The sequence below is a fragment of the Pseudoliparis swirei genome, chromosome 2, assembly GCF_029220125.1.
Source record: "Pseudoliparis swirei isolate HS2019 ecotype Mariana Trench chromosome 2, NWPU_hadal_v1, whole genome shotgun sequence".
NCBI classification, from domain to species: domain Eukaryota; kingdom Metazoa; phylum Chordata; class Actinopteri; order Perciformes; family Liparidae; genus Pseudoliparis; species Pseudoliparis swirei.
The window spans coordinates 25,195,063-25,218,221 of NC_079389.1; the positions used below are offsets into that span (position 1 = coordinate 25,195,063).

Consider the following 23,159-nt stretch of genomic DNA (forward strand, 5'->3'; position numbering starts at 1 on the left):
CTCTATAAGGTGTTACAGGTGTCCTCTAAGGTGTTACAGGTGTCCTCTATAAGGTGTTACAGGTGTCCTCTATAAGGTGTTACAGGTGTCCTCTATAAGGTGTTACAGGTGTCCTCTAAGGTGTTACAGGTGTCCTCTATAAGGTGTTACAGGTGTCCTCTATAAGGTGTTACAGGTGTCCTCTATAAGGTGTTACAGGTGTCCTCTATAAGGTGTTACAGGTGTCCTCTATAAGGTGTTACAGGTGTCCTCTATAAGGTGTTACAGGTGTCCTCTATAGTGTTACAGGTGTCCTCTAAGGTGTTACAGGTGTCCTCTATAAGGTGTTACAGGTGTCCTCTATAAGGTGTTACAGGTGTCCTCTAAGGTGTTACAGGTGTCCTCTATAAGGTGTTACAGGTGTCCTCTATAAGGTGTTACAGGTGTCCTCTAAGGTGTTACAGGTGTCCTCTATAAGGTGTTACAGGTGTCCTCTATAAGGTGTTACAGGTGTCCTCTAAGGTGTTACAGGTGTCCTCTATAAGGTGTTACAGGTGTCCTCTATAAGGTGTTACAGGTGTCCTCTATAAGGTGTTACAGGTGTCCTCTATAAGGTGTTACAGGTGTCCTCTAAGGTGTTACAGGTGTCCTCTATAAGGTGTTACAGGTGTCCTCTATAAGGTGTTACAGGTGTCCTCTATAAGGTGTTACAGGTGTCCTCTAAGGTGTTACAGGTGTCCTCTATAAGGTGTCCTCTATAAGGTGTTACAGGTGTCCTCTAAGGTGTTACAGGTGTCCTCTATAAGGTGTTACAGGTGTCCTCTATAAGGTGTTACAGGTGTCCTCTAAGGTGTTACAGGTGTCCTCTATAAGGTGTTACAGGTGTCCTCTATAAGGTGTTACAGGTGTCCTCTAAGGTGTTACAGGTGTCCTCTATAAGGTGTTACAGGTGTCCTCTATAAGGTGTTACAGGTGTCCTCTAAGGTGTTACAGGTGTCCTCTATAAGGTGTTACAGGTGTCCTCTATAAGGTGTTACAGGTGTCCTCTATAAGGTGTTACAGGTGTCCTCTATAAGGTGTTACAGGTGTCCTCTATAAGGTGTTACAGGTGTCCTATAAGGTGTTACAGGTGTCTTCTATAAAGTGTTACAGGTGTCCTCTATAAGGTGTTACAGGTGTCCTCTAAGGTGTTACAGGTGTCCTCTATAAGGTGTTACAGGTGTCCTCTATAAGGTGTTACAGGTGTCCTCTAAGGTGTTACAGGTGTCCTCTATAAGGTGTTACAGGTGTCCTCTATAAGGTGTTACAGGTGTCCTCTATAAGGTGTTACAGGTGTCCTCTATAAGGTGTTACAGGTGTCCTCTAAGGTGTTACAGGTGTCCTCTAAGGTGTTACAGGTGTCCTCTATAAGGTGTTACAGGTGTCCTCTAAGGTGTTACAGGTGTCCTCTAAGGTGTTACAGGTGTCCTCTAAGGTGTTACAGGTGTCCTCTATAAGGTGTTACAGGTGTCCTCTATAAGGTGTTACAGGTGTCCTCTAAGGTGTTACAGGTGTCCTCTATAAGGTGTTACAGGTGTCCTCTATAAGGTGTTACAGGTGTCCTCTATAAGGTGTTACAGGTGTCCTCTATAAGGTGTTACAGGTGTCCTCTATAAGGTGTTACAGGTGTCCTCTAAGGTGTTACAGGTGTCCTCTATAAGGTGTTACAGGTGTCCTCTAAGGTGTTACAGGTGTCCTCTATAAGGTGTTACAGGTGTCCTCTATAAGGTGTTACAGGTGTCTTCTAAGGTGTTACAGGTGTCCTCTAAGGTGTTACAGGTGTCCTCTATAAGGTGTTACAGGTGTCCTCTATAAGGTGTTACAGGTGTCCTCTATAAGGTGTTACAGGTGTCCTCTAAGGTGTTACAGGTGTCCTCTATAAGGTGTTACAGGTGTCCTCTATAAGGTGTTACAGGTGTCCTCTATAAGGTGTTACAGGTGTCCTCTAAGGTGTTACAGGTGTCCTCTATAAGGTGTTACAGGTGTCCTCTATAAGGTGTTACAGGTGTCCTCTATAAGGTGTTACAGGTGTCCTCTATAAGGTGTTACAGGTGTCCTCTAAGGTGTTACAGGTGTCCTCTATAAGGTGTTACAGGTGTCCTCTATAAGGTGTTACAGGTGTCCTCTAAAGGTGTTACAGGTGTCCTCTATAAGGTGTTACAGGTGTCCTCTAAGGTGTTACAGGTGTCCTCTATAAGGTGTTACAGGTGTCCTCTATAAGGTGTTACAGGTGTCCTCTATAAGGTGTTACAGGTGTCCTCTATAAGGTGTTACAGGTGTCCTCTATAAGGTGTTACAGGTGTCCTATAAGGTGTTACAGGTGTCCTCTATAAGGTGTTACAGGTGTCCTCTATAAGGTGTTACAGGTGTCCTCTATAAGGTGTTACAGGTGTCCTCTAAGGTGTTACAGGTGTCCTCTATAAGGTGTTACAGGTGTCCTCTATAAGGTGTTACAGGTGTCCTCTAAGGTGTTACAGGTGTCCTCTATAAGGTGTTACAGGTGTCCTCTATAAGGTGTTACAGGTGTCCTCTAAGGTGTTACAGGTGTCCTCTATAAGGTGTTACAGGTGTCCTCTAAGGTGTTACAGGTGTCCTCTATAAGGTGTTACAGGTGTCCTCTATAAGGTGTTACAGGTGTCCTCTATAAGGTGTTACAGGTGTCCTCTAAGGTGTTACAGGTGTCCTCTATAAGGTGTTACAGGTGTCCTCTATAAGGTGTTACAGGTGTCCTCTAAGGTGTTACAGGTGTCCTCTATAAGGTGTTACAGGTGTCCTCTATAAGGTGTTACAGGTGTCCTCTAAGGTGTTACAGGTGTCCTCTATAAGGTGTTACAGGTGTCCTCTATAAGGTGTTACAGGTGTCTCTATAAGGTGTTACAGGTGTCCTCTAAGGTGTTACAGGTGTCCTCTATAAGGTGTTACAGGTGTCCTCTAAGGTGTTACAGGTGTCCTCTATAAGGTGTTACAGGTGTCCTCTATAAGGTGTTACAGGTGTCCTCTATAAGGTGTTACAGGTGTCCTCTATAAGGTGTTACAGGTGTCCTCTATAAGGTGTTACAGGTGTCCTCTATAAGGTGTTACAGGTGTCCTCTAAGGTGTTACAGGTGTCCTCTATAAGGTGTTACAGGTGTCCTCTAAGGTGTTACAGGTGTCCTCTATAAGGTGTTACAGGTGTCCTCTATAAGGTGTTACAGGTGTCCTCTATAAGGTGTTACAGGTGTCCTCTATAAGGTGTTACAGGTGTCCTCTATAAGGTGTTACAGGTGTCCTCTATAAGGTGTTACAGGTGTCCTCTAAGGTGTTACAGGTGTCCTCTATAAGGTGTTACAGGTGTCCTCTATAAGGTGTTACAGGTGTCCTCTATAAGGTGTTACAGGTGTCCTCTAAGGTGTTACAGGTGTCCTCTAAGGTGTTACAGGTGTCCTCTAAGGTGTTACAGGTGTCCTCTAAGGTGTTACAGGTGTCCTCTAAGGTGTTACAGGTGTCCTCTATAAGGTGTTACAGGTGTCCTCTATAAGGTGTTACAGGTGTCCTCTAAGGTGTTACAGGTGTCCTCTATAAGGTGTTACAGGTGTCCTCTATAAGGTGTTACAGGTGTCCTCTAAGGTGTTACAGGTGTCCTCTATAAGGTGTTACAGGTGTCCTCTAAGGTGTTACAGGTGTCCTCTATAAGGTGTTACAGGTGTCCTCTATAAGGTGTTACAGGTGTCCTCTAAGGTGTTACAGGTGTCCTCTAAGGTGTTACAGGTGTCCTCTATAAGGTGTTACAGGTGTCCTCTATAAGGTGTTACAGGTGTCCTCTAAGGTGTTACAGGTGTCCTCTATAAGGTGTTACAGGTGTCCTCTATAAGGTGTTACAGGTGTCCTCTATAAGGTGTTACAGGTGTCTCTATAAGGTGTTACAGGTGTCCTCTATAAGGTGTTACAGGTGTCCTCTATAAGGTGTTACAGGTGTCCTCTATAAGGTGTTACAGGTGTCCTCTATAAGGTGTTACAGGTGTCCTCTAAGGTGTTACAGGTGTCCTCTATAAGGTGTTACAGGTGTCCTCTATAGTGTTACAGGTGTCCTCTATAAGGTGTTACAGGTGTCCTCTATAAGGTGTTACAGGTGTCCTCTAAGGTGTTACAGGTGTCCTCTATAAGGTGTTACAGGTGTCCTCTATAAGGTGTTACAGGTGTCCTCTATAAGGTGTTACAGGTGTCCTCTAAGGTGTTACAGGTGTCCTCTAAGGTGTTACAGGTGTCCTCTATAAGGTGTTACAGGTGTCCTCTAAGGTGTTACAGGTGTCCTCTATAAGGTGTTACAGGTGTCCTCTAAGGTGTTACAGGTGTCCTCTAAGGTGTTACAGGTGTCCTCTATAAGGTGTTACAGGTGTCCTCTATAAGGTGTTACAGGTGTCCTCTATAAGGTGTTACAGGTGTCCTCTATAAGGTGTTACAGGTGTCCTCTATAAGGTGTTACAGGTGTCCTCTATAAGGTGTTACAGGTGTCCTCTAAGGTGTTACAGGTGTCCTCTATAAGGTGTTACAGGTGTCCTCTATAAGGTGTTACAGGTGTCCTCTAAGGTGTTACAGGTGTCCTCTATAAGGTGTTACAGGTGTCCTCTATAAGGTGTTACAGGTGTCCTCTATAAGGTGTTGCAGGTGTCCTGCTGCAGGTGTCCTGGTCACTAAGAGCTGGAGGACTCACGTCACTGGACTGCAGGTAGGCCTTCTTGGCCCGGATCAGGAGAGGCGTGTCAGCGATGGCCGTGTACCTGTGCTTCATCTTCTCATACTGGTCTTTGTATTTGTTCTTCGGGGAAAAAGTTAAGTATGAAACATCGTCAGAGGAGAGCTTCATTCATTCATAGGACTGTGACTTCAGCCCAGGGGGAACCAAGAGGAACCAGGATGAACCAAGAGGAACCAAGAGGAACCAAGAGGAACCAGGAGGAACCAAGAGGACTCAAGAGGAACCAGGAGGAACCAAGAGGAACCAGGAGGAACCAAGAGAAACCAGGAGGAACCAAGAGGAACCAAGAGGAACCAAGAGGACCCAAGAGGAACCAGGAGGAACCAGGAGGACCCAAGAGGAACCAGGAGGAACCAAGAGGACTCAAGAGGAACCAGGAGGAACCAGGAGGAACCAAGATGAACCAGGAGGAAGCAAGAGGACACAAGAGGAACCAGGAGGACTCAAGAGGAACCAGGAGGAACCAAGAGGACCCAAGAGGAACCAGGAGGAACCAGGAGGAACCAAGAGGACTCAAGAGGAACCAGGAGGAACCAAGAGGAACCAGGGGGAACCAAGAGGAACCAGGAGGAACCAAGAGGAACCAGGAGGAACCAGGGGGAACCAAGAGGAACCAGGAGGAACCAAGAGGAACCAAGAGGAATCAGGAGGAACCAGGGGGAAACAAGAGGAACCAAGAGGAACCAGGAGGAACCAGGAGGAACCAGGAGGAACCAAGAGGACTCAAGAGGAACCAGGAGGAACCAAGAGGACCCAAGAGGAACCAGGAGGAACCAAGAGGACCCAAGAGGAACCAGGAGGAACCAAGAGGAACCAAGAGGAACCAGGAGGAACCAAGAGGACTCAAGAGGAACCAGGAGGAACCAAGAGGAACCAGGAGGAACCAGGGGGAACCAGGAGGAACCAAGAGGAACCAGGGGGAACCAAGAGGAACCAAGAGGAACCAGGAGGAACCAGGGGGAACCAAGAGGAACCAGGAGGAACCAGGGGGAAACAAGAGGAACCAAGAGGAATCAGGAGGAACCAAGAGGAACCAGGAGGAACCAAGATGACTCAAGCGGAACCAAGAGGAACCAGGAGGACCCAAGAGGAACCAGGAGGAACCAAGAGGAACCAGGGGGAACCAGGGTGAACCAGGAGGAACCAGGAGGAACCAAGAGGAACCAGGGGGAACCAAGATGACTCAAGAGGACCCAAGAGGAACCAGGAGGAACCAATAGGAACCAGGAGGAACCAGGGGGAACCAGGGGGAACCAAGAGGAACCAAGAGGAACTAGGAGGAACCAAGAGGAACCAGGGTGAACCAGGAGGAACCAGGAGGAACCAAGATGACTCAAGCGGAACCAGGAGGAACCAAGAGGAACCAGGAGGACCCAAGAGGAACCAGGAGGAACCAAGAGGAACCAGGGGGAACCAGGAGGAACCAAGAGGAACCAAGAGGAACCAGGAGGAACCAAGAGGATCCAAGAGGAACCAGGAGGAACCAAGAGGAACCAGGAGGAACCAAGAGGACTCAAGAGGAACAAGGAGCAACCAAGTGGAACCAAGAGGACCCAAGAGGAACCAGGAGGACCCAAGAGGAACCAGGAGGAACCAAGAGGAACCAGGAGGAACCAAGATGACTCAAGCGGAACCAGGAGGAACCAAGAGGAACCAGGAGGAACCAGGAGGAACCAGGAGGAACCAAGAGGAACCAAGAGGAACCAGGAGGAACCAGGAGGAACCAAGAGGAACCATGAGTACCCAAGAGGAACCAGGAGGAACCAAGAGGACTCAAGAGGAACCAGGAGGAACCAAGAGGAACCAGGAGGAACCAAGAGGAACCAAGAGGAACCAAGAGGAACCAGGAGGAACCAAGAGGAACCAAGAGGACTCAAGAGGAACCAGGAGGAACCAAGAGGAACCAGGAGGAACCAAGAGGACTCAAGAGGAACCAGGAGGAACCAAGAGGAACCAAGAGGAACCAGGAGGAACCAAGAGGACTCAAGAGGAACCAGGAGGAACCAAGAGGAACCAGGAGGAACCAAGAGGAACCAAGAGGACCCAAGAGGAACCAGGAGGAACCAAGAGGACTCAAGAGGAACCAAGAGGAACCAGGAGGAACCAAGAGGAACCAGGAGGAACCAGGAGGAACCAAGAGGACCCAAGAGGAACCAGGAGGAACCAAGAGGAACCAGGAGGAACCAGGAGGAACCAAGAGGAACCAGGAGGAACCAAGAGGAACCAGGAGCAACCAGGGGGAACCAAGAGGAACCAGGAGGAACCAGGGGGAACCAAGAGGAACCAAGAGGAACTAGGAGGAACCAGGAGGAACCAAGAGGAACATGGAGGAACCAGGGGGAACCAATAGGAACCAGGAGGAACCAAGAGGAACCAGGAGGAACCAAGAGGAACCAGGAGGACCCAAGAGGAACCAGGAGGAACCAAGAGGAACCAGGAGGAACCAGAAGGACTCAAGAGGAACCAGGAGGAACCAAGAGGAACCAGGAGGAACCAAGAGGAACCAGGAGGAACCAGGGGGAACCAAGAGGAACCAAGAGGAACCAGGAGGAACCAGGAGGAACCAAGAGGAACCAAGAGGAACCAAGAGGAACCAGGAGGAACCAGGGGGAACCAAGAGAAACTAGGAGGAACCAGGAGGAACCAAGAGGAACCAGGAGGAACCAAGAGGAACCAGGAGGAACCAAGAGGACCCAAGAGGAACCAAGAGGAACCAGGAGGAACCAAGAGGAACCAGGAGGAACCAGGAGGAACCAAGAGGAACCAGGAGGAACCAGGAGGAACCAAGAGGAACCAAGAGGAACCAAGAGGAACCAGGAGGAACCAAGAGGAACCAGGAGGAACCAAGAGGAACCAGGAGGAACCAGGAGGAACCAAGAGGAACCAGGAGGAACCAAGAGGAACCAGGAGGAACCAAGAGGAACCAGGAGGAACCAAGAGGAACCAAGAGGAACCAGGAGGAACCAAGAGGACCCAAGAGGAACCAGGAGGAACCAAGAGGACTCAAGAGGAACCAGGAGGAACCAAGAGGAACCAGGAGGAACCAAGAGGAACCAGGAGGAACCAAGAGGAACCAGGAGGAACCAAGAGGAACCAGGAGGAACCAAGAGGAACCAGGAGGAACCAAGAGGAACCAGGAGGAACCAGGGGGAACCAGGAGGAACCAAGAGGAACCAGGAGGAACCAAGAGGAACCAGGAGGAACCAGGGGGAACCAAGAGGAACCAGGAGGAACCAAGAGGAACCAGGAGGAACCAAGAGGAACCAGGAGGAACCAGGAGGAACCAAGAGGAACCAGGAGGAACGAGGAGGAACCAGGGGGAACCAAGAGGAACCAAGAGGAACCAGGAGGAACCAGGGGGAACCAAGAGGAATCAGGAGGAACCAGGAGGAACCAAGAGGAACCAGGAGGAACCAAGAGGAACCAAGAGGAACCAAGAGGAACCAGGAGGAACCAAGAGGAACCAAGAGGAACCAGGAGGAACCAAGAGGAACCAGGAGGAACCAGGAGGAACCAAGAGGAACCAGGAGGAACCAAGAGGACTCAAGAGGAACCAGGAGGAACCAAGAGGAACAAGGGGGAACCAAGAGGAACCAGGAGGAACCAAGAGGAACCAAGAGACCAAGAGGACCCAGGAGGAACCAGGAGCAACCAGGAGCAACCAGGAGGCACCAAGAGGATCCAGGAGGAGCCAAGAGGACCAAGGGAGAGGAACCAGGGGGAACCAAGAGGAACCAGGAGGAACCAAGAGGAACCAAGAGGAACCAGGGGGAACCAGGAGGAACCAGAAGGACTCAAGAGGAACCAGGAGGAACCAAGAGGAACCAGGAGGAACCAGGAGGAACCAGGAGGAACCAAGAGGAACCAGGAGGAACCAGGGGGAACCAAGAGGAACCAAGAGGAACCAGGAGGAACCAGGAGGAACCAAGAGGAACCAGGAGGAACCAGGAGGAACCAAGAGGAACCAAGAGGAACCAGGAGGAACCAAGAGGAACCAGGAGGAACCAAGAGGAACCAGTGGGAACCAGGGTGAACCAGGAGGAACCAAGAGGAACCAGGAGGAACCAAGAGGAACCAGGAGGAACCAAGAGGAACCAGGAGGAACCAGAGGAACCAGGAGGAACCAGGGGGAACCAGGGGGAACCAAGAGGAACCAGGAGGAACCAAGAGGAACCAGGAGGAACCAGGGGGAACCAAGAGAAACTAGGAGGAACCAGGAGGAACCAAGAGGAACCAGGGGGAACCAAGAGGAATCAGGAGGAACCAGGGGGAAACAAGAGGAACCAAGAGGAATCAGGAGGAACCAGGAGGAACCAGGAGGAACCAGGGGGAACCAGGAGGAACCAGGGGGAACCAAGAGGAACCAGGAGGAACCAGGAGGAACCAAGAGGAACCAGTGGGAACCAGGGTGAACCAGGAGGAACCAAGAGGAACCAGGGGGAACCAGGGGAACCAGGAGGAACCAAGAGGAACCAGGAGGAACCAAGAGGAACCAGGAGGAACCAGGAGGAACCAGGAGGAACCAAGAGGAACCAGGAGGAACCAAGAGGACTCAAGAGGAACCAAGAGGAACCAGGAGGAACCAAGAGGAACCAGGAGGAACCAAGAGGAACCAGGAGGAACCAGGGGGAACCAGGGGGAACCAGGAGGAACCAGGGGGAACCAAGAGGAACCAGGAGGAACCAAGAGGAACCAAGAGGAACCAGGAGGAACCAAGAGGAACCAAGAGGAACCAGGGGGAACCAGGGTGAACCAGGAGGAACCAAGAGGAACCAGGAGGAACCAAGAGGAACCAAGAGGAAACCAACCAGGAGGATCCAAGAGGAACCAGGAGGAACCAGGAGGAACAAGAGGAACCAGGAGGAACCAGGAGGAAAGGAGGAACCAGAGGAACCAAGAGGAACCAGGAGGAACCAAGAGGAACCAGGAGGAAACAAGAGGAAACCAAGAGAACCAGGAGGAACCAAGAGGAACCAGGAGGAACCAGGAGGGAACCAAGAGGAACCAGGAGGAACCAGAGGAACCAAGAGGAACCAAGAGGAATCAGGAGGAACCAGGAGGAACCAAGAGGAACCAGGAGGAACCAGGAGGAACCAAGAGGAACCAGGAGGAACCAAGAGGAACCAGGAGGAACCAAGAGGAACCAGGAGGAACCAGGGGGAACCAAGAGGAACCAGGAGGAACCAGGGGAACCAAGAGGAACCAGGAGGAACCAGAGGACCAAGAGGAACCAGGAGGAAAAGAGGAACCAGGAGGAACCAAGAGGAACCAGGAGGAACCGAGGAACCAGAGGAAAGGGGAAACCAAGAGGAACCAGGAGGAACCAGGAGGAACCAGGGAACCAAGAGGAACCAGGAGGAACCAGGAGGAACCAAGAGGAACCAGGAGGAACCAGAGGAACCAGGAGGAACCAAGAGGAACCAAGAGGAACCAGGAGGAACCAAGAGGAAACCAGGAGGAACCAAGAGGAACCAGGAGGAACCAAGATGAACCAAGTGGAACCAGGAGGAACCAAGAGGAACCAGAGGAACCAGGAGGACCAAGAGGAACCAGGAGGAACCAAGAACCAGGAGGAACCAGGAGGAACCAGGAGGAACCAAGAGGAACCAGGAGGAACCAAGAGGAACCAGGAGGAACAAAGAGGAACCAGGAGGAACAAAGAGGAACCAGGAGGAACCAAGAGGAACCAGGAGGAACCAAGAGGAACCAAGAGGAACCAGGAGGAACCAAGAGGAACCAGGAGGAACCAGGAGGAACCAAGAGGAACCAGGAGGAACCAAGAGGAACCAGGAGGAACCAAGAGGAACCAAGAGGAACCAGGAGGAACCAAGAGGAACCAGGAGGAACCAGGGGGAACCAAGAGGAACCAGGTGGAACCAAGAGGAACCAGGAGGATCCAAGAGGAACCAGGAGGAACCAGGGGGAACCAAGAGGAACCAGGAGGAACCAAGAGGAACCAGGAGGAACCAAGAGGAACCAGGTGGAACCAGGAGGAACCAGGGGGAACCAAGAGGAACCAGGTGGAACCAAGAGGAACCAGGAGGATCCAAGAGGAACCAGGAGGAACCAGGAGGAACCAGGGGGAACCAAGAGGAACCAGGAGGAACCAAGAGGAACCAGGGGGAACCAGGAGGAACCAGGAGGAACCAGGGGGAACCAAGAGGAACCAGGAGGAACCAAGAGGAACCAGGGGGAACCAGGAGGAACCAAGAGGAACCAGGAGGAACCATGGGGAACCAGGAGGAACCAAGAGGAACCAGGAGGAACCAGGAGGACCCAAGAGGAACCAAGTGGAACCAGGAGGACCCAGGAGGACCCAGGAGGAACCAAGAGGAACCAAGAGGAACCAGGAGGAACCAAGAGGAACCAGGAGGAACCAAGAGGAACCAGGAGGATCCAAGAGGAACCAGGAGGAACCAGGGGGAACCAAGAGGAACCAGGAGGAACCAAGAGGAACCAGGGGGAACCAGGAGGAACCAAGAGGAACCAGGAGGAACCAGGGGGAACCAAGAGGAACCAGGTGGAACCAAGAGGAACCAGGAGGATCCAAGAGGAACCAGGAGGAACCAGGGGGAACCAAGAGGAACCAGGAGGAACCAAGAGGAACCAGGGGGAACCAGGAGGAACCAAGAGGAACCAGGAGGAACCAGGGGGAACCAGGAGGAACCAAGAGGAACCAGGGGGAACCAGGAGGAACCAAGAGGAACCAGGAGGAACCAGGGGGAACCAGGAGGAACCAAGAGGAACCAGGAGGAACCAGGAGGACCCAAGAGGAACCAAGTGGAACCAGGAGGACCCAGGAGGAACCAAGAGGAACCAAGAGGAACCAGGAGGAACCAGGAGGAACCAAGAGGAACCAGGAGGATCCAAGAGGAACCAGGGGGAACCAAGAGGAACCAGGAGGAACCAGGGGGAACCAGTAGGAACCAAGAGGAACCAGGAGGAACCAGGGGGAACCAGGAGGAACCAAGAGGAACCAGGAGGAACCAAGAGGAACCAGGGGGAACCAGGAGGAACCAAGATGAACCAAGAGGAACCAAGAGGAACCAGGAGGAACCAGGAGGAACCAGGGGGAACCAGGAGGAACCAAGAGGAACCAGGAGGAACCAGGAGGACCCAAGAGGAACCAGGAGGACCCAGGAGGAACCAAGAGGAACCAAGAGGAACCAGGAGAATCAAGAGGAACCAGGAGGAACCAGGGGGAACCAGAAGACTCACGTCGCTGCAGACCACCTTCATCCTCCTGGCATGGTCCATGTTTGGAGTTTCTATTTCCTGAGTGAAGTGACTCCTCTCCCTGCTGGCCACGTTGGTGTACTGGAACTGTAGAGGAGAGAGAAGGTGAGACCAGGAGAACCAGAGAACCATGGGGGGGGGTCTGGACCTACGATGTTGGTCAGCTGCTGGGCCCATTTGGCCCTCACGATGTCCACTGAGTCCACGGTGGTGGAGACCTTCGCCATGATCTCCTTGCTCTCGGCTTTGTAGATGAGCTGCAGACGAGCAGAAGAGAGATGACATCACTGCTCTGGAGGAACCAGAGAACCACAGAACCACAGAACCAGAGAACCACAGAACCAGAGAACCACAGAACCACAGAACCAGAGAACCAGAGAACCACAGAACCACATGTCTAACCAGGACTTCTTCTGGATGAACCTCCCAATGACACCTGCATATAAAGGTGTCATGGCGAGGTCAATATCTCTATAGTCCAGGGATTCCCAAAGTGTGGTGCGCGCTGCCTCTCGCGCTGGCACTTTATAGGTAGGAGCCTCTTTGAAAACACAGCTCTGTGTGAAGTTTGGTCTTTAAAAAGAAGGAACAAACTTTTAATCGCGATTAATTAATCGCAATTTCAAAATGTGCGATTAATTAGTTAATTTTTTTTAATCGATTGACAGCCCTAGTATAAATACATATACACACATATCGTGTGTATATATGACGGCTCTTATGACGGCTCTTATTACGGCTCTCTGGCTCTGCAGGTGTTCTCTAAAGCAGGGATTCCCAAAGTGTGGTGCGCGAGCTGCCTGGGGGTGCGCGAGCTGCCTCTCGGGGGTGCGCGAGAGGAAAAATGTAATGGTGGTCTAATGGTGTAATAATTAATATTAAACATTCTCAGGGCTCTCAAGTGTCATTTCGGTCTTAACTCACGCACTCCCGCCACACATCGTATTTATTACGCTGAAAAAAACTCTCGGCTATTTAATGTTTGAATGCAGGGGTGCTCAATACGTCGATCGTGGTCGCCAGAGCTCGGCCTTGATCCGCATCGACCGAGCAAAGAAAAAGTCACTTTCCAACCCGTCAACAACTCTTGCATTCTATTGCGTTTTTTTTTTTTTTAACGGTGTGGGGGATTGGGGGTGCGTGAACCCGGTCGGGATGTAAAAGGGGGTGCGTGGTCTAAAAAGTTTGGGAACCCCTGTCTGATGTGTGCATCATGAGTTGGTGGATCTACATGAAGATGGTCTTCATCTTTCAGGGATCTTTGTAGCTTGGGGGTCTTAATGGATCTCTGTAGCTTGGTGGTCTTAATGGATCTCTGTAGCTTGGTGGTCTTAATGGATCTCTGTAGCTTTGTGGTCTTAAAGGATCTTTGTAGCTTGGGGGTCTTAATGGATCTTTGTAGCTTGGGGGTCTTAATGGATCTTTGTAGTTTGGTGGTCTTAATGGATCTCTGTAGCTTGGTGGTCTTAATGGATCTTTGTAGCTTGGGGGTCTTAATGGATCTTTGTAGCTTGGTGGTCTTAATGGATCTCTGTAGCTTGGTGGTCTTAATGGATCTTTGTAGCTTGGGCGTCTTAATGGATCTTTGTAGCTTGGTGGTCTTAATGGATCTCTGTAGCTTGGGGGTCTTAATGGATCTCTGTAGCTTGGTGGTCTTAATGGATCTCTGTAGCTTGGTGGTCTTAATGGATCTCTGTAGCTTGGGGGTCTTGATGGATCTCTGTGGCTTGGTGGTCTTGATGGATCTTTGTAGCTTGGGGGTCTTAATGGATCTTTGTAGCTTGGGGGTCTTAATGGATCTTTGTAGCTTGGTGGTCTTAATGGATCTTTCTAGCTTGGTGGTCTTAATGGATCTCTGTAGCTTGGTGGTCTTGATGGATCTTTGTAGCTTGGGGGTCTTAATGGATCTCTGTAGCTTGGTGGTCTTGATGGATCTTTGTAGCTTGGTGGTCTTGATGGATCTTTGTAGCTTGGGGGTCTTAATGGATCTTTGTAGCTTGGGGGTCTTAATGGATCTTTGTAGCTTGGGGGTCTTAATGGATCTCTGTAGCTTGGTGGTCTTAATGGATCTTTGTAGCTTGGGGGTCTTAATGGATCTTTGTAGCTTGGGGGTCTTAATGGATCTCTGTAGCTTGGTGGTCTTAATGGATCTTTGTAGCTTGGGGGTCTTAATGGATCTCTGTAGCTTGGAGGTCTTAATGGATCTTTGTAGCTTGGGGGTCTTAATGGATCTCTGTAGCTTGGTGGTCTTAATGGATCTTTGTAGCTTGGTGGTCTTAATGGATCTATGTAGCTTGGGGGTCTAAATGGATCTATGTAGCTTGGTGGTCTTAATGGATCGTTGTAGCTTGGGAGTCTTAATGGATCTCTGTAGCTTGGTGGTCTTAATGGATCTTTGTAGCTTGGTGGTCTTAATGGATCTTTGTAGCTTGGGGGTCTTAATGGATCTTTGTAGCTTGGTGGTCTTAATGGATCTCTGTAGCTTGGGGGTCTTAATGGATCTCTGTAGCTTGGTGGTCTTGATGGATCTTTGTAGCTTGGGGGTCTTAATGGATCTCTGTAGCTTGGTGGTCTTGATGGATCTTTGTAGCTTGGGGGTCTTAATGGATCTTTGTAGCTTGGGGGTCTTAATGGATCTTTGTAGCTTGGTGGTCTTAATGGATCTTTGTAGCTTGGTGGTCTTAATGGATCTTTGTAGCTTGGTGGTCTTAATGGATCTCTGTAGCTTGGTGGTCTTGATGGATCTTTGTAGCTTGGGGGTCTTAATGGATCTCTGTAGCTTGGTGGTCTTGATGGATCTTTGTAGCTTGGTGGTCTTGATGGATCTTTGTAGCTTGGGGGTCTTAATGGATCTCTGTAGCTTGGGGGTCTTAATGGATCTCTGTAGCTTGGTGGTCTTAATGGATCTATGTAGCTTGGGGGTCTAAATGGATCTCTGTAGCTTGGTGGTCTTAATGGATCTTTGTAGCTTGGGGGTCTTAATGGATCTTTGTAGCTTGGGGGTCTTAATGGATCTCTGTAGCTTGGTGGTCTTAATGGATCTTTGTAGCTTGGGGGTCTTAATGGATCTCTGTAGCTTGGAGGTCTTAATGGATCTTTGTAGCTTGGGGGTCTTAATGGATCTCTGTAGCTTGGTGGTCTTAATGGATCTTTGTAGCTTGGTGGTCTTAATGGATCTATGTAGCTTGGGGGTCTAAATGGATCTATGTAGCTTGGTGGTCTTAATGGATCGTTGTAGCTTGGGAGTCTTAATGGATCTCTGTAGCTTGGTGGTCTTAATGGATCTTTGTAGCTTGGTGGTCTTAATGGATCTTTGTAGCTTGGGGGTCTTAATGGATCTTTGTAGCTTGGTGGTCTTAATGGATCTTTGTAGCTTGGGGGTCTTAATGGATCTCTGTAGCTTGGGGGTCTTAATGGATCTCTGTAGCTTGGTGGTCTTGATGGATCTTTGTAGCTTGGGGGTCTTGATGGATCTCTGTAGCTTGGTGGTCTTGATGGATCTTTGTAGCTTGGGGGTCTTAATGGATCTTTGTAGCTTGGGGGTCTTAATGGATCTTTGTAGCTTGGTGGTCTTAATGGATCTTTGTAGCTTGGTGGTCTTAATGGATCTCTGTAGCTTGGTGGTCTTGATGGATCTTTGTAGCTTGGGGGTCTTAATGGATCTCTGTAGCTTGGTGGTCTTGATGGATCTTTGTAGCTTGGTGGTCTTGATGGATCTTTGTAGCTTGGGGGTCTTAATGGATCTCTGTAGCTTGGGGGTCTTAATGGATCTCTGTAGCTTGGTGGTCTTAATGGATCTATGTAGCTTGGGGGTCTAAATGGATCTATGTAGCTTGGTGGTCTTAATGGATCTTTGTAGCTTGGGGGTCTTAATGGATCTCTGTAGCTTGGTGGTCTTAATGGATCTTTGTAGCTTGGTGGTCTTAATGGATCTTTGTAGCTTGGGGGTCTTAATGGATCTCTGTAGCTTGGGGTCTTAATGGATCTTTGTAGCTTGGTGGTCTTAATGGATCTTTGTAGCTTGGGGGTCTTAATGGATCTCTGTAGCTTGGGGGTCTTAATGGATCTCTGTAGCTTGGGGGTCTTAATGGATCTCTGTAGCTTGGGGGTCTTCACATCACAGGAAGTACACACAGGGCTGAGGTTTCATTGTACTTATAGTTAGGTCTGGACTTGGAGATGCTGCTATAGGCTGAGAGGCTGAGGGGGACGTTAGGAGACACTGAGCTCCTCTCTCTCCTCTCCTCTCTCCTTATGGACGCTTAGGAGACACTGAGTTCCTCTCTCCTCTCTCCTTAAGCACGTTTAGGATACACTGAGCTCCTCTCTCCTCTCTCCTTAAGGACGTTTAGGATACACTGAGCTCCTCTCTCCTCTCTCCTTATGGACGTTTAGGATACACTGAGCTCCTCTCCTCTCCTCTCTCCTTATGGACGCTTAGGATACACTGAGCTCCTCTCTCCTCTCTCCTTATGGACGTTTAGGAGACACTGAGCTCCTCTCCTCTCTCCTTATGGACGTTTAGGATACACTGAGCTCCTCTCCTCTCTCCTTATGGACGTTTAGGATACACTGAGCTCCTCTCTCCTCTCCTCTCTCCTTATGGACGCTTAGGATACACTGAGCTCCTCTCTCCTCTCTCCTTATGGACGCTTAGGATACACTGAGCTCCTCTCTCCTCTCTCCTTATGGACGCTTAGGATACACTGAGCTCCTCTCTCCTCTCTCTCTCCTTATGGACGTTTAGGATACACTGAGCTCCTCTCTCCTCTCTCTCTCCTTATGGACGCTTAGGATACACTGAGCTCCTCTCTCCTCTCTCCTTATGGACGTTTAGGATACACTGAGCTCCTCTCTCCTCTCCTCTCTCCTTATGGATGCTTAGGATACACTGAGCTCCTCTCTCCTCTCTCCTTATGGACGCTTAGGATACACTGAGCTCCTCTCCTCTCCTCTCTCCTTATGGATGCTTAGGATACACTGAGCTCCTCTCTCCTCTCTCCTTATGGATGCTTAGGATACACTGAGCTCTCCTCTCCTCTCTCCTTATGGATGTTTAGGATACACTGAGCTCCTCTCTCCTCTCTCCTTATGGATGCTTAGGATACACTGAGCTCCTCTCTCCTCTCTCCTTATGGATGCTTAGGATACACTGAGCTCTCCTCTTCTCTCTCCTTATGGATGCTTAGGATACACTGAGCTCCTCTCTCCTCTCTCCTTATGGACGCTTAGGATACACTGAGCTCCTCTCTCCTCTCTCCTTATGGACGCTTAGGATACACTGAGCTCCTCTCTCCTCCTCTCTCCTTATGGACGCTTAGGATACACTGAGCTCCTCTCTCCTCTCTCCTTATGGACGTTTAGGATACACTGAGCTCCTCTCCTCTCTCCTTATGGACGCTTAGGATACACTGAGCTCCTCTCTCTCCTCTCTCCTTATGGACGCTTAGGATACACTGAGCTCCTCTCTCCTCTCTCCTTATGGACGCTTAGGATACACTGAGCTCCTCTCTCCTCTCTCCTTATGGACGCTTAGGATACACTGAGCTCCTCTCTCCTCTCTCCTTATGGACGCTTAGGATACACTGAGCTCCTCTCTCCTCTCTCTCCTTATGGACGCTTAGGATACACTGAGCTCCTCTCCTCTCTCCTTATGGATGCTTAGGATACACTGAGCTTCTCTCTCCTCTATCCTTATGGATGCTTAGGATACACTGAGCTCCTCTCTCCTCTCTCCTTATGGACGCTTAGGATACACTGAGCTCCTCTCTTCTCTCTCCTTATGGATGCTTAGGATACACTGAGCTCCTCTCCTCCTCTCCTTATGGACGCTTAGGATACACTGAGCTCCTCTCTCCTCTCCTCTCTCCTTATGGACGTTTAGGATACACTGAGCTCCTCTCCTCTCTCCTTATGGACGCTTAGGATACACTGAGCTCCTCTCTCCTCCTCTCTCCTTATGGACGCTTAGGATACACTGAGCTCCTCTCTCTCCTCTCTCCTTATGGACGCTTAGGATACACTGAGCTCCTCTCTCCTCTCTCCTTATGGACGCTTAGGATACACTGAGCTCCTCTCTCCTCTCCTCTCTCCTTATGGACGCTTAGGATACACTGAGCTCCTCTCTCTCTCTCCTTATGGACGCTTAGGATACACTGAGCTCCTCTCCTCTCTCTCCTTATGGACGCTTAGGATACACTGAGCTCCTCTCTCCTCTCTCCTTATGGACGTTTAGGATACACTGAGCTCCTCTCTCCTCTCTCCTTATGGACGCTTAGGATACACTGAGCTCCTCTCTCCTCTCTCCTTATGGACGCTTAGGATACACTGAGCTCCTCTCCTCTCTCCTTATGGACGCTTAGGATACACTGAGTCTCTCCTCTCTCCTTATGGACGCTTAGGATACACTGAGCTCCTCTCTCCTCTCCTCTCTCCTTATGGACGCTTAGGATACACTGAGCTCCTCTCCTCTCTCCTTATGGACGCTTAGGATACACTGAGCTCCTCTCTCCTCTCTCCTTATGGACGCTTAGGATACACTGAGCTCCTCTCTCCTCTCCTTATGGACGCTTAGGATACACTGAGCTCCTCTCTCTCCTCTCTCCTTATGGACGCTTAGGAGACACTGAGCTCCTCTCTCCTCTCTCCTTATGGACGCTTAGGATACACTGAGCTCCTCTCCTCTCCTTATGGACGCTTAGGAGACACTGAGCTCCTCTCTCCTCTCTCCTTATGGACGCTTAGGATACACTGAGCTCCTCTCTCTCCTTATGGCTTAGGATACACTGAGCTCCTCTCCTCTCTCCTTATGGACGCTTAGGATACACTGAGCTCCTCTCCTCTCTCCTTATGGATGCTTAGGATACACTGAGCTCCTCTCTCCTCTCTCCTTATGGACGCTTAGGATACACTGAGCTCCTCTCTCCTCTCTCCTTATGGATGTTTAGGATACACTGAGCTCCTCTCTCTCCTTATGGACGCTTAGGATACACTGAGCTCCTCTCTCCTCTCTCCTTATGGACGCTTAGGATACACTGAGCTCCTCTCTCCTCTCTCCTTATGGACGCTTAGGATACACTGAGCTCCTCTCTCCTCTCTCCTTATGGACGTTTAGGATACACTGAGCTCCTCTCTCCTCTCTCTCCTTATGGACGCTTAGGATACACTGAGCTCCTCTCCTCTCTCCTTATGGACGCTTAGGATACACTGAGCTCCTCTCTCCTCTCTCCTTATGGACGCTTAGGATACACTGAGCTCCTCTCTCCTCCTTATGGACGTTTAGGATACACTGAGCTCCTCTCTCCTCTCCTTATGGATGCTTAGGATACACTGAGCTCCTCTCTCCTCTCTCCTTATGGACGCTTAGGATACACTGAGCTCCTCTCTCCTCTCTCCTTATGGACGTTTAGGATACACTGAGCCTCTCTCCTCTCTTCTCTCCTTATGGACGCTTAGGATACACTGAGCTCCTCTCCTCTCTCCTTATGGACGCTTAGGATACACTGAGCTCCTCTCTCCTCTCTCCTTATGGACGCTTAGGATACACTGAGCTCCTCTCTCTCCTTATGGACGATTAGGATACACTGAGCTCCTCTCCTCTCCTCTCTCCTTATGGACGCTAGGATACACTGAGCTCCTCTCTCTCTCTCTCCTTATGGACGCTTAGGATACACTGAGCTCCTCTCTCCTCTCTCCTTATGGACGCTTAGGATACACTGAGCTCCTCTCCTCCTCTCTCTCCTTATGGACGCTTAGGATACACTGAGCTCCTCTCCTCTCTCCTTATGGACGTTTAGGATACACTGAGCTCCTCTCCTCTCTCCTTATGGACGCTTAGGATACACTGAGCTCCTCTCCTCTCCTCTCCTTATGGACGCTTAGGATACACTGAGCTCCTCTCTCCTCTCTCCTTATGGACGCTTAGGATACACTGAGCTCCTCTCTCCTCTCTCCTTATGGACGCTTAGGATACACTGAGCTCCTCTCTCTCCTCTCCTTATGGACGCTTAGGATACACTGAGCTCCTCTCTCCTCTCCTTATGGACGCTTAGGATACACTGAGCTCCTCTCTCCTCTCTCCTTATGGATGCTTAGGATACACTGAGCTCCTCTCCTCTCTCCTTATGGACGCTTAGGATACACTGAGCTCCTCTCCTCTCTCCTTATGGACGCTTAGGATACACTGAGCTCCTCTCTCCTCTCTCCTTATGGACTATTAGGATACACTGAGCTCCTCTCTCCTCTCTCCTTATGGACGCTTAGGATACACTGAGCTCCTCTCTCCTCTCTCTCCGGATGGACAGGACACTGAGCTCCTCTCTCTCCTCTCCTTATGGATGCTTAGGATACACTGAGCTCCTCTCCTCTCTCCTTATGGTCGCTTAGGATACACTGAGCTCCTCTCTCCTCTCCTCTCTCCTTATGGACTTAGGATACACTGAGCTCCTCTCTCCTCTCTCCTTATGGACGTTTAGGATACACTGAGCTCCTCTCTCCTCTCTCCTTATGGACGCTTAGGATACACTGAGCTCCTCTCTCCTCTCTCCTTATGGACGCTTAGGATACACTGAGCTCCTCTTCCTCTCTCCTTATGGACGCTTAGGATACACTGAGCTCCTCTCTCCTCTCTCCTTATGGACGCTTAGGATACACTGAGCTCCTCTCTCCTCTCTCCTTATGGACGCTTAGGATACACTGAGCTCCTCTCTCCTCTCCTTATGGACGCTTAGGATACACTGAGCTCCTCTCTCCTCTCTCCTTATGGACGCTTAGGATACACTGAGCTCCTCTCTCCTCTCTCCTTATGGACTATTAGGATACACTGAGCTCCTCTCCTCTCTCCTTAAGGACGCTTAGGATACACTGAGCTCCTCTCTCCTCTCTGCTCTCCTTATGGACGCTTAGGATACACTGAGCTCCTCTCCTCTCTCCTTATGGACGTTTAGGATACACTGAGCTCCTCTCCTCTCTCCTTATGGACGCTTAGGATACACTGAGCTCCTCTCTCCTCTCTCCTTATGGATGCTTAGGATACACTGAGCTCCTCTCTCCTCTCTCCTTATGGATGTTTAGGATACACTGAGCTCTCCTCTCTCCTTATGGACGCTTAGGATACACTGAGCTCCTCTCTCCTCTCCTCTCTCCTTATGGACGCTTAGGATACACTGAGCTCCTCTCTCCTCTCTCCTTATGGACGCTTAGGATACACTGAGCTCCTCTCTCCTCTCTCCTTATGGACGCTTAGGATACACTGAGCTCCTCTCTCCTCTCTCCTTATGGACGCTTAGGATACACTGAGCTCCCTCTCTCCTCTCTCCTTATGGACGCTTAGGATACACTGAGCTCCTCTCTCCTCTCTCCTTATGGATGCTTAGGATACACTGAGCTCCTCTCCTCTCCTCTCTCCTTATGGACGCTTAGGATACACTGAGCTCCTCTCTCCTCTCTCCTTATGGATGCTTAGGATACACTGAGCTCCTCTCTCCTCTCTCCTTATGGACGTTTAGGATACACTGAGCTCCTCTCTCCTCTCTCCTTATGGACGCTTAGGATACACTGAGCTCCTCCTCTCCTCTCTCCTTATGGACGCTTAGGATACACTGAGCTCCTCTCCTCTCTCCTTATGGACGCTTAGGATACACTGAGCTCCTCTCTCCTCTCCTTATGGACGCTTAGGATACACTGAGCTCCTCTCCTCTCCTCTCTCCTTATGGACGCTTAGGATACACTGAGCTCCTCTCTCTCCTCTCTCCTTATGGACGCTTAGGATACACTGAGCTCCTCCTCTCCTCTCTCCTTATGGACGCTTAGGATACACTGAGCCCTCCTCCTCCTCTCTCCTTATGGACGCTTAGGATACACTGAGCTCCTCTCCTCTCTCTCCTTATGGACGCTTAGGATACACTGAGCTCCTCTCTCCTCTCTCTCCTTATGGACGCTTAGGATACACTGAGTTCCTCCCTCCTCTCTCCTTATGGACGCTTAGGATACACTGAGCTCCTCTCTCCTCTCTCCTTATGGACGCTTAGGATACACTGAGCTCCTCTCTCCTCTCTCCTTATGGACGCTTAGGATACACTGAGCTCCTCTCTCCTCTCTCCTTATGGACGCTTAGGATACACTGAGCTCCTCTCCTCCTCTCTCCTTATGGACGTTTAGGATACACTGAGCTCTCCTCTCCTCTCTCCTTATGGACGCTTAGGATACACTGAGCTCCTCTCTCCTCTCTCCTTATGGACGTTTAGGATACACTGAGCTCCTCTCCTCTCTCCTTATGGACGCTAGGATACACTGAGCTCCTCTCTCCTCTCCTTATGGACGTTTAGGATACACTGAGCTCCTCTCTCCTCTCTCCTTATGGACGCTTAGGATACACTGAGCTCCTCTCTCCTCTCTCCTTATGGACGTTTAGGATACACTGAGCTCCTCTCTCCTCTCTCCTTATGGACGCTTAGGATACACTGAGCTCCTCTCTCCTCTCTCCTTATGGACGCTTAGGATACACTGAGCTCCTCTCTCTTCTCTCCTTATGGACGCTTAGGATACACTGAGCTCCTCTCTCCTCTCTCCTTATGGACGCTTAGGATACACTGAGCTCCTCTCCTCTCTCCTTATGGACGCTTAGGATACACTGAGCTCTCCTCTCCTCTCTCCTTATGGACGCTTAGGATACACTGAGCTCCTCTCTCCTTATGGATGCTTAGGATACACTGAGCTCCTCTCTCCTCTCTCCTTATGGACGCTTAGGATACACTGAGCTCTCTCCTCTCTCCTTATGGACGCTTAGGATACACTGAGCTCCTCTCTCTCCTCTCCTTATGGACGCTTAGGATACACTGAGCTCCTCTCTCCTCTCTCCTTATGGACGCTTAGGATACACTGAGCTCCTCTCTCCTCTCTCCTTATGGACGCTTAGGATACACTGAGCTCCTCTCTCCTCTCTCCTTATGGACGCTTAGGATACACTGAGCTCCTCTCTCCTCTCTCCTTATGGACTATTAGGATACACTGAGCTCCTCTCTCCTCTCTCTCCTTACTTATGGGATACACTGAGCTCTCCTCTCTCCTTATGGACGCTTAGGATACACTGAGCTCCTCTCTCCTCTCTCCTTATGGACGCTTAGGATACACTGAGCTCCTCTCTCCTCTCTCCTTATGGACGTTTAGGATA

The 23,159-nt window shown here is 50.1% G+C and overlaps 1 protein-coding gene across 1 annotated transcript in view; it reads right to left on the bottom strand.

Moving 5' to 3' along the window:
- Positions 1–23,159, bottom strand: part of neb (nebulin) — a 100,569-nt gene that overhangs the window by 51,988 nt on the left and 25,422 nt on the right. Inside the window, exons 57-59 of the mRNA XM_056436522.1 lie at positions 12,142–12,246; positions 11,972–12,076; positions 4,709–4,813 (exon numbers count right to left, since the gene is read on the bottom strand). Coding sequence (XP_056292497.1) covers positions 4,709–4,813; positions 11,972–12,076; positions 12,142–12,246 — 315 coding nt within the window. The remainder of the gene's footprint in view (positions 1–4,708; positions 4,814–11,971; positions 12,077–12,141; positions 12,247–23,159) is intronic.